Here is a 12,023-nt window from a genome sequence, read left to right as displayed (position 1 = left end):
TCACTTCTTTATATGTATGTTAATGTAAGGAAAACGGCTCGGGTTTATGTCGGCACCAAATTAGAAAAGGGTCATATGATATATTTCTTTCATGGTGATATACAAGTATATACATACTTATATAATCGGGCCGCTACCATACCACCATTTTTACTCTTCAATTCAATTAATGAATCTATATGTACATTAAAGTCATAGTTTTAGCACAAATGGGACTAAATACCGTATATGATATATCCATAGCTATAAATTTATTAGAATAAATAAAAAAACTGATTATTTCATCTTCGCCAATTTATTTGCATAGATGCTGGCGGTATACCTAAGTATGTACTAGGATGATCTTTGTCACAATACTAGCTATTAACATATTAGAAATGTTTGGAATTATCAAGAAGAAAACAGAAAGTTTTTTTTTAAAGTATATTGTGGTTTCTTAACTGTCGGAAAAGCGCACATGACATCGCTGGTGTTTCAGGCGTCCATAGACTACGGTACGGTACGTTTCCTATAAGAAGGAAATTACCATGGCAAAAAAATCATTTCATGATATAACCACTTCCTATACGTACTTCTCAAAAAAGCAGTCTGTTAGCTATTATCTACAGAATTTGAGCTATGACTCTGTAGTTCGATCCGTTCTGCTATAATTCCTATCTATTCTTACCATTTAAATAGTATTGTTATAAGATATGATATTCATTAGAATTCAGTACTCCTCACTCTATATATATGATCTATGTTCCTCTTAACTATCTGTATTCGATAGATAAGTCATTTAATTGCACCTTCGGCATACATAAAATACAGTAAAATATAAACATTTTTTTTTATTTTACGCCACAGTGTTATCTGTTAACAACTTAACATACAATGTGTGTACTGTTATTAGTTTTATGTACTGCAACAATGCCATTGACCATGTCTCAGTGTCGTTTTATATACAAGGAGTAATCATTGATATGTATTAAATCCACATAGACGTATGGAAATATATTTTCTAACTTAACTTCCCACACCTTAAAAATATTGTAACAAAAATTTAAACAAATTTTTCCCCTTTATATAAATTACCTATCATTTATGATAATGCGTAGCGATTTAGTAAATTTTACTTTTGTTCTCAGTGCTCTTTTTACAAATGCGGAAATAGAACAAACAATGATAATGCTTTTCTTTATATAAATAAATTGATTTAAATTAAAATTACATTATTTCTATTTAATTTTATATTTTTTTAATTCTTATTGTATAGAAAATATGGATAAGCTATGTGCATAATCATATTATAGATTAATGAGTTATAATCATACAGCTCAGTTTACTAAAAGATCTAATAATAATACATATTTCTAAATACTTAATTAAAATTTGGTCTTGAAGACTTGAATTGAGTTTGGATATATTTATAATGGACAAAAATTAACACTGCTTGTTCTATGAAAATTTAATTAGGTATATCTGTATAACTTCAACAATGTAACGTGACGTTCCTCTGCTTAAATTCTGTCACAATGTTATGAACAATAGTTGCAATGTCTCATTCCTGTTTTACCTCTATAATTATACCTGGAACTCTGAAGTGACATAGTTCGTAGCTGCTAAAGTAGGTGTAAATTGCTACAGTTTAAGCAGTTACTAAATATAACTTAGTATACTACATATATTCATATCTATAAAATGTATGTATGGAAAGAATATGACATTAAATAGGTATTATTTCAAGTCAGTCAAAGTCAGATAAATTCAACTTGCGTTCAGAGCCATTTTTTTTCTTTGAATAAATCTCCATGGATACGCTCTCTCTGGGGAGGCGAATGGATATAGTGAGACTCCTACTAACTAAAAACTCTAAGGTATTTCGATGAAGCGCCTATTATATGGAGTAGCGGGATCGCAGTATCATTCATTTGCGACGAAGTAATCAACTACGTAAGTAAAACAAATAAATAATCTATACATTATTCGGTTATCCTGATCATAACAACCCATTATTGTTCAGCAACTCCATGCAAGTTTTCTCTTAAGAGGATTTGCTTAATAAATGCTTCTAATTTTGAAGAAACGTTTAATGTTTTTGTTGCCAATGGATTTCCTTATTCTTAATATATAAATATTCTTAATATTTCTTATAATTATCCTTAACTAATTATGTTTATTTTTCATTTACAATACAAACTTATTTTCCACCATAATTTTATTATAAATGAAAGAAACAGATAAGTATACAACCTCATTTCATGATAAGAAGTGGCACGTTCTAACAAGTAATAAAACAAACTCCACAGAGTAAACCTCTTACAGAAGCGACTACAAATTCTTGATTAGGTAAGTACTTACTTATTTATATATATACCTAGAATAGTCAAGCTCGTACTATTTACTCGTACCAAGGTAGATTTTGTACATAGTCAGTCACGGATACCTATTTCACCTATTGCAACCACCAAGTAGCCTACATAATCAGTAATTTGATCTGAAGGGCAGTAAATTTACTGAATTAAATTTGTTGATAGGAGGAGGGAAGATACCTTAGTCCTCCGGTAACATATAAGTGGCATTACGCACGTCACATGATAATGCATAGGCGATAGTTCGCGCTTACCTTCAGGGGGTTCGTTTTACTCTGTTTTTAGCGCCCTGATAATATTGTTAGCGATACTATCAGGGCGCTGAAAAACTGAGTTTGTATATATTATAAAACATTGAATGTGCTTGAAGCTGTGAAATAACAAGTGTAATCTAATCTTTATTTGATAAAGAAATAAGTGTATATGGGGAGCCAAGTAATATGCATATTTTAAATTAAAATTTAGAGACCATATTATTTTATTGATCATGTTTCATTGACTTCTTATAATTAATATTTAACCAAAATATTTTCCTAATCTAATTAAAACAAATCATAACATAAAATACGGATATAAAACTTATATAATTTGCAATATAGTGTGATTTTGTATTTAAAATTTATTTTATTTGAAATGTACACAAATATAGAAGTGGGTTAAAAATCAACAATCGGTACGCGTCCGCTAATGAAGTCATTATTGTAAGACGAATCAACCAATTTCAATGACAAAAGAAAGCAATTCGAAAAAAAAACGAGTCAAAGCAATGAATAAGCCTTTTTTGTACTCCGTCATCATCCTAATGAACACGTCGGAAAATACATTAAATCAGCCTACTTACTTCAGCGAAATACCAACACAAAATCTGTTGTGTTGAAACCAGTTGGCTCGAAAGTAAAGATGAAACCACAGCTCAATATTTTAAAATGAAGCCACCAGCATAAATTAATTATTCATACGCGACGTGGCGGGGAGTAGCAATCAATAATTTATGCAACAGCTGATGAAACGCACTGGAATCCCACAAATGAAATTCTGCATATTGTACAATGGGATAAAAAGTAAGAAAAGAGATTCGTGGCGCGACGCGGCTTAAAGAAACATTACATATTCGTCCCGCTCAGAGATTTCTGCATATTTGATATAGAAGGAAATATTACACCGCAACCGGGAATAAAATAAAGGAACTCTTTGTAAGTACTCCCGTTGGTAATAAAGATTATGTTCTTAAAGCCGTGTGTACTGCGGAGTGCCGAGCAAGCTCAGGTGAAAGTTAAGAGACGGCGCCGGCCTGAGTTCTAATATTACGTCTCATAAATTAGGAGACGAGGTAGTAACATTCCCTCAGTCTCGTTTCCTTCAGATGGCAATTGTCCCGATATTACATGGCCATAAATTGACGGTATGTGTGAGTGTGCCGTATGTATGCTAATACGTCGAGCTGCTTTCTGGAGCAAATTTTTATTATGATTGCTATATTATTATGACATCTTTTGACTTCGAAAATATTTTGAGGTATAGTAGCGTTTATTCAAAATGAAGTAATATCTATAGGAATATCACGAACATTTCCTGTACCGTAAGTATAAATCATGTCACTGATAGAGTGTCCTACTATAACAATAATGAATGTTTATTATAAACTACACATAATATATGTAGGTACACTATAATATATCTTATACTATATCTACACATCGTGTGTTGAAACATTTTATAAGAGCCAAGTCGCTTAAGATCCAATACAAAGGTTTCAATTGTATTTTATTGCATTTCCAAAGAATGAAACTTTTGAGTAAGAAATATAAAGTTCAGAGGCAATCGTTAGAAATAATTCTATTTTTATTTAACAAAAAGCCTAACGATCATAAATAATGGGAACCGAAATATCGTATCACGAACAAAAAGCGAATTCACTCTCACAAATGGCAACAAAACGTTAACGACAGTAATAAATTCAGAAGTAATTAACTCCAATTTGTTTTTCAGTAATTTTTCACAATTCTACCTTTCCAATTCAGTAAAATATCCTGTTATAGGGTAAACAGGTGCATTTAAGGACATTTTCACTTTCATAAATATTTCGAGGGCCGGGTAAAAGGGTCGGACGCTGACTTAATAAGGTAGCGCAGATCACTATAAAAGTGGTCTCTCTTGTGATATTGCAAAATGCTCTTTTTTATGATTCTACCAGCTCAATAAAGACTGCTATCGATCGTTTCTTCATAATGTCTATAATTTAGTCGTTGGATCTATTCGTTTTATTAATATAAGATAATTTTGATAGCCTATAACTATATAGCAGTTAGGTATATTTACTTATATTGTTATTATTTACATGTATACATTAAATATCACTATTCAATAGATCCTACTCAATTAGAAAAAAAATTAAACTGTCTATTTATACGACAAATTGCGTCGTATCCGAACTATTTTAGAAAGTATATCAGCATAGCAGTAATTTGTTAGTAGTAACTTACAACAGCTTTTTACACTTTTTACAGCATAGCATTTAGATTAAATAAATTAAATATTACAGTCAAGTTGTTAAAATCATCCTAAAGTCTCATTAATGTTGTTGGAAACTCCAACAAAAATAGTTATTAAAATCTTCTTAATTATTTACTTCATAATATTTAAATATAAAATGCTGTGTTCTAATAATTACTATTGTCATTTGTTTTATATGTGCTCCAATATTTTTGTTACACCGTTAATTATATCGACATATTAATAAATATATATATAATTACGATTTAATTTACAATTTGGTGTTTTATAATTATTCACAACGAATACATCCACGCAATTCGTTGAGAATCACACAAAATTTGGTCCATTTCGAGCATCGTAAGGTAAGAAACAGCGAGTACAATAATCCCAACGCAACATACGTGGATGCAAGAAACGCCATTCATTTGTAATTAAAAAGGTGTAAAAATCGATTTTGAAGCAAACCGATTCATTCTACGAGTATTCAACAGGCAATTAAATATTGTTAGCCTACAAACAATATTTCTCCGAAAGTCATCGACTATAGAAATTATTTTTGTCAAACGGCGGCAAGCGAGTAACAGTTGACCTGCAAGTAATACTGAATACCGTCAAGTTAATATATATTACAAAGTTGAAGTGACAACCTTCACAAAAATAGTATATGTGAACATTTTCCTATTACATGATTTTATTTGTGCAATTTATAATTTGTACCTACATAATTACTAATTAACAATATATATTATAACTTTTGGTGCAATTTACAATATTATACGATTCTTGGATTTTATATAAATATATATGCAATGGCTACTGATATAGAACCATCATTGCGTGCTTCTCGAGGATATGTAAAGGCAGCGATTACGCGAGTACACAACTTTGTTCTCGATATTTCTGAAGTAGAAGAAAGTACAACTCGTAGAGAGAGACTCCTCGCTGCATTCCGCGAGTATGAAGCGTTTAATATGCGAATTCTCTCAATACAACCAGAGGATGACGAGGATGTCGCGGCTGTGGAGGACAAGTATTTATATTCTGTTGCTATTCTCAGCGAAGCAATTAATCGCAAGACAACTTGTAATGACATTAAAGGACATTTTAGTAACATTACACGATCGAAGACAAAATTACCTGCTATTGAAATGCCTATATTTACAGGTAATTATATAGAATATATAGCCTGTTCAAGCTCTTTTTATACGTCATTAATACATAATGATTCTACTTTAGACAATATTCAAAAGCTGTATTATCTTAATTTAAAAAATGAACCTTACGATTTAATTAAGAACTTGCCATTGACAGCCAATAGCTATGATAAGGCTAGACAGTTGCTAGAGGATAGATATAATAATAGGTATCGTATTATTAATGAACACATTAGCCAATTGTTAGATTTACCTGCCCTTGTTAAGTCGACTTTCCGAAACTTTGTAGCTAATCTTAAGCAAAGTATAGTAGCTCTACAAAATCTCGATGTGAAGATTGAAACTTGGGATCCAATAGTAATTTGTATTCTTAATCGTAAGTTAGATTCTTACACGGCTCAGTCGTACCAGCTTGAACGGGATGCTGCTGAAGAGCACAGCGTCAATAACTTCATTGAGTACCTTGAAAAGAGGGCACTCGCGTTGGAGAACGCTGCGCCGTCCACAACAGCGCAATACACGAAGGCAAAAAGCTGTTTATCTGTTAATGTAATAGCTGCTGGTACCAAGACGATGTCATGTCGTTATTGTAAGTGTAATAGCCACAAATTGTTTTCATGTAAGTCATTTAAATTAAGAACTTCTTTAGACCGATATAAATTTTGTAAAGTTAACAATCTATGCATGATTTGTTTAAATAAGCATAGTTGTAAGTTTCATTTTATTGTAATCATGTAAAAAACAGCACAACTACTGATTCACCACGATGAAGGTTCCAGTTTCTTTATATAACACGAATGTTTTACTTCCCACCGTACAAGTAAAGTTATTCAGTAAGAATAAAAAAACGATAATAGCGAAGGCAATTGTAGACACTGGTTCCCAGGTCTCCCTCGTTACGAGCAAGTTAGTCCAGCAATATCCGACACCAATTAATACAAATATAATTGGTGTAGGCAATACTCAGAATAATACTAAATGTAGTATTCCATTAAATGTACATTCAGTCAATTCTTCCTTTAATATGACAGGTAATTTTCATGTGGTTGACAAAATTACATGTAAATAAACGAAACCTGAAATTAGCCAATTAAAATTACCCCCAAATATTATATTAGCTGATAATCAGTTTAACATTCCATCTGAAATAGATCTGCTAATGGGTGCCAACATATTCTTCAATGTGGTAATACCCAACGAGTATGAACCATCTCAGACTCGACATCTGCACCGGCCACTGTCTAATTCTGATGAACTAACATCCCGTATCATCAATACACGTTTTGGATATATTATTGGTGGTTCAGTATTAGATCATCAACGAACTCCAAAACAGATCACAGTACAAAGTTGCTGATGTATAATAAAGTAGAGTCTCGGGTTCAATCGGTAATAACTAAGCTTTAATTTAGTACATTATTTTATGCCAGTCCAAAATGTATACTTTCAAGTCTTAGTCAAAAGTATTGGTCAATGGCATAATTTATATACAACCTATTTACAAATGTATACTTTATTTTAAATAAAAAGAAAATTATTTATGGCTGGAATAAAAGAAACGTGTTTTCAAGTAGATACTGTAGAGTTAAGGCTCTAAAATTATATCAAATATGTATTTTGTCTATAAATGATAAGTGTTGGAATGTATTACTCAATGTAATGCAAATGTTTAGTTAATTATTGCTGTATTTATTTAAAAGTAAGTACATGTCATGTTATGGATACTTAAATGTTTCTTAGAAAAGTATCCTTGCAGTATTTTTTTCTTTAATTTCAATTAATAGATATAAAAAAAAATTATTGTATTCAGATATCACTGATTTAAATAGGTGTTATGATTTTAATTGTATTAATATATATTGCCATTACAAAAACTATTTTATAATAAATATTGTTAACATATCTGATTCATAAGTAGTGTTAAGGAAGTGAAACTTTAGATGTTTTGTGAAGTACTGTATCATCACCATAGTCCTTTGGCGTGGCGAGCATGTTGGAAACTCCAACAAAAATAGTTATTAAAATCTTCTTAATTATTTACTTCATAATATTTAAATATTGAACGCTTTGTTATAATTATTACGATTGTCATTTGTTTTTCTGTGCTTCAATATTTTTGTTACACCGCTAATTATATCACATATTAATAAATATATATAATTACGATTTAATTTACAATTTGGTGTTTTATAATTATTTACAACGAATACATCCACGCACCTCGTTGATATTCACACAAATGTAAGTATACTATTAAAACTACGTTTCTGTCTTTAGGGTCCACTCATCCAAGGTTACATCCTCCAGTGTACTTTTACCCAACTAGTCCATTTTATAACCTATAAAAGGTCCTCACATAAAAGAAAAAATACCCGACAGTTGAACTTACGTACAGGTATTAAAACGAACAATTAAAGTCTAATGTAAAACCTATCCAAACTACTAAAAGGGATTAATCGGGAATGGGCTCATCTTTACAATGGCTTAGGGTTGTCTTTCAGATAATTTTTTTGAATAAATGAATAATTTTATAATTTATAAATTTCCAATGGATGTATCTGTGCTTTATTATATACATATATGACTATAGACTAAAAAAAATATTGTAATCCATAATCAAATAAAAATTTATGTCTTTTTGGTCAAATTTAATACATAAAATTTAAGGCAAGAAGTTATTTAATAAACTCTTAACACGGCAGTGTAGTATCCTTAGTTTCAATATATTTATGCGTTTTTATTTACATTACCTGGTTATTACTTTTTAATGTACATTTAAATTGGCATATCTCGGTTTTCAGTTATTCTGTTTATATATGTCATGGTTTCTATATATAAATTTATCTAAAAATTTACAATGTAGTAATGAGCTATGATCAATTTTCTTCTGTAGTATGAAACTTCTATAATATGTAAGAAATATATGAATATCATGTGAATGACCCTGCCATATATAGATTCGTTTAAATGTCTCTGGAGACCCTCTGGTATCTTGATAGCCGTAGTCAAAACAGAATCAGATAGTCCCTCCAAATTATATTTAATGTTATTTATATTCGTTTGACAAATAATTAACGAACAGCTATCTAGATTGTCTATCATCTGTCTGTTTATCAAAGTATCAAATCTCTTACAGTTTACTTAAGTCCGACCTTAATGTAATTTTAGATGTTTTGAAATTCCACCCTTCGAAATGAAATATCTATTTCAAAACATTTCCAATTGTGTACCTACTAAATTACTTTACAAAATAGCCTACTTTTAAGATAAACAGAATACTGTAGTTAGGCAATGACTTTACGTTAAAATATACTCGTAGATAGAGGAAGTATGAATATATCAGGAAAAATAGAATATAGAGTAAAGAGAGGGATTTATGAGAATTATGATATTAAATTTAAAGATAGTTAAAATCTTTGACGTGTCATTTATCGATTATCAACTATAATAGTATAAAAATGTTGCTATTGTCGTCTATCTGTTTCTCCGTTTATTCGTGATACGTTTATACTATGATTTAAGAATTTGTGCCCCATTTTTATATGTACAACACATGCAAATAGTTATACGACCTTCGTTATATATATTATGTATACCCTGTAGGTATACTCGTACAAAGCAAATGCTAGCTGCTGGTTATGGTATAACTTATTCTCATATCATTCGTATTTGTCATGTGAATAGGTATATATAGTAGTTTTATTTGATAGAGAATAAGATTCAATTTACCAAATGGGAAAAAATGATATTGGTGTTGGGTGAAAAGGACTGAATGAAGTTCGTCGGGTATTTTAATATCGGAAATGCGAAGACATTGGTCCATTTGATCCCAACTCTTGGCAAGCAATATTAAATCATTCGTCAAACGAATGACGTGATAATATTTCAATTCCACAGTAGGCGCCTAAGTCATTTCGTAAGTTGATTTTATTTGTAACCGTGTATCTATAGGTAAGTACGTTTTCTTACATTACTATTACCACAGATAACATAATATTACATACTATTACAATAGTCAAATGAAATCACCTTTGATTATTATTAGGTATAAATTTAAAAAATAGATACAAAATATTTTTTTTTTATTTATAATACTAACATATTTTTTATACTACCTGACTTTAAATTATTTATAATGCTAAACTTTTGACTACAAAAGTTATTATATAAATATATTCTTCTGTTGTCCCTAATATCTATTTTGTAATTTTCCCACTCTCTCTATTATCTCGTGACATTTTATATTAATATGCCTTTCGTAAACATTATATGTTGCTCGTAAGAACAATTTCAAATGAAAACAACTGTTAACACGTAAAATGTTTTTATTTACAAAATGTATTTACAATTTCCAACTAACATTTTTACATTTTATCAGTAGATTTAAATTTTCACCTATTTCCGATATTACAATAAACCGGAAACAAAGCTTTAACATTCATTTCTAAAACCCAATCTATATTTTAGAAGAGATTATATAAAGAAAAAATTGTACTTACTAAAAATATTTACACAATACCGGGCTATATTTACGTATATGATTTCCTGATAACTAATATCAAAGCTTTTACAATAATAAAATTTACGATAATTATAATAGGAACATAAAAGACGTATTGTGTAAATAATTTAGAAGATCAGTAGGTATATTGTATAATGCTATGTTGCCAGTGGTTTTAATTGAATAAGTGCTATTATAATTAACGTTATTACGCTGTTCAATGCAAATAAAGTAACCGAGGTTTTACATATATATATATGGAAAAACTATACGAAATGGACTAGAAATTGAGACATCAAATTATCGATATATATAGTATATTTAAAAAAAGTGTTTTTAATACCTTATATAGATTGAAACTACAACAGTATTAATGCCGATCTGTTATTAATGATAATAATTAGAATATTATTTACAAGAAATATTAGCACAACCTTAAGAAAAATGATATCGTTTCGAGACTTTTCCAAATCAAAATAATAAAGAGTTTTTAACATACAAAGCGTTACATTGTGATAAATATAAACATATTTTTATTCTATCTTGTATCAAAATAATAAGTATTTTAATTTGGAATATTCATTTAGTATTGTAAACAATTGATGTTAGATGAAACATTAATAACATCAATGCAAATCGAATACCATTAGTTCCTAATAATGGGATACTTATTACAATAATTCGTTTCTTAATACGGTATCAGATTTTGCTTACAATTTTCTTATCTCGTACTTATTACATAAAATTCATCATAATTTCTTAATTTACATATTTTGGTCATCTCGTTATAAATCTTCTAATGCGGTTAAGCCACAAAAATTTTACAGCTACTAGGAAATATTTTAAAATCTTTTCTGTCAGAAGAAAAATATATTCTATTATATTGCTGAAGATTGATCTAATTTGATTCAAATTTACCACAAGAATTATCAGTGATGTCAGTGATGGTGTCACCTGGATTGCGTTGCTTTGCATTGCAGCTGGTCGCTCACCGCTTACTACATGGACAACCACGGAGGCCGAATCTGTTATGAATAAAACATTCAAGATATGAAATATCTCTAAGCGTAGAAGGAAATGTGAAATAGAGAAATTTGGTATCAGATTAAAACCAAGATAAAAATTAAAAGTATATTATATCTTAAAATACATGCTACATCTTTAATTTATTTTTTTGTTCCATATAGAAAAGTTTGGAAACTACTTCCCGAATTTCACAAAAAAATAAACAAAAAATTATCAAGAGTAACCGATATAAGAGAGGAGTCTTTATTCCAACAAAATACTCTATGATTTCTTGATAAATAATATTCATCAAGTAATCATTCAGTATTTTGATGATATGTAAAAAATTCCTGGCAATTTAAATTACTATAGCTAACAGATTCCCTTTTGTATTTTCTATTGCGAATTCAATTGAGCGTGATGCTATGCTTATTGTTGCTTTTTCGGGCTAGCAAAAAAACCTTTTAGGATTCCGTTAATTTTATTTAAATCTATATGAAAAGTCAATAGCCCGGA

At 29.8% G+C, this 12,023-nt stretch overlaps 2 protein-coding genes across 3 annotated transcripts in view; one reads left to right on the top strand and one right to left on the bottom strand.

Annotated features, from left to right (window-relative positions):
- The first annotated feature begins 5,656 nt into the window (after nt 1-5,656).
- LOC131854487 (uncharacterized) lies at nt 5,657-7,358 on the top strand. The gene is made up of 2 exons (XM_059205617.1): nt 5,657-6,620; nt 7,120-7,358. Exons 1-2 carry the CDS (start codon nt 5,657-5,659, stop codon nt 7,356-7,358), a joined length of 1,203 nt encoding a protein of 400 aa, XP_059061600.1.
- Nucleotides 7,359-10,853: 3,495 nt separating this feature from the next.
- Nucleotides 10,854-12,023, bottom strand: part of LOC131853837 (hemicentin-2-like) — a 59,105-nt gene continuing 57,935 nt past the window's right edge. For both annotated transcript variants that reach the window (XM_059204896.1, XM_059204903.1), the window contains exon 7: nt 10,854-11,527. In XM_059204896.1, coding sequence (XP_059060879.1) covers nt 11,280-11,527 — 248 coding nt within the window. In that variant the 3' untranslated portion in view covers nt 10,854-11,279. The remainder of the gene's footprint in view (nt 11,528-12,023) is intronic.

Source organism: Achroia grisella, unplaced genomic scaffold (assembly GCF_030625045.1).
Source record: "Achroia grisella isolate CSIRO2021 unplaced genomic scaffold, CSIRO_AGI_Agris_v1 utg1186, whole genome shotgun sequence".
Classification (NCBI taxonomy): Eukaryota; Metazoa; Arthropoda; class Insecta; order Lepidoptera; family Pyralidae; genus Achroia; species Achroia grisella.
Note: the sequence above shows the minus strand (reverse complement) of the source record. Positions and strands in the feature narration are given on the sequence as shown.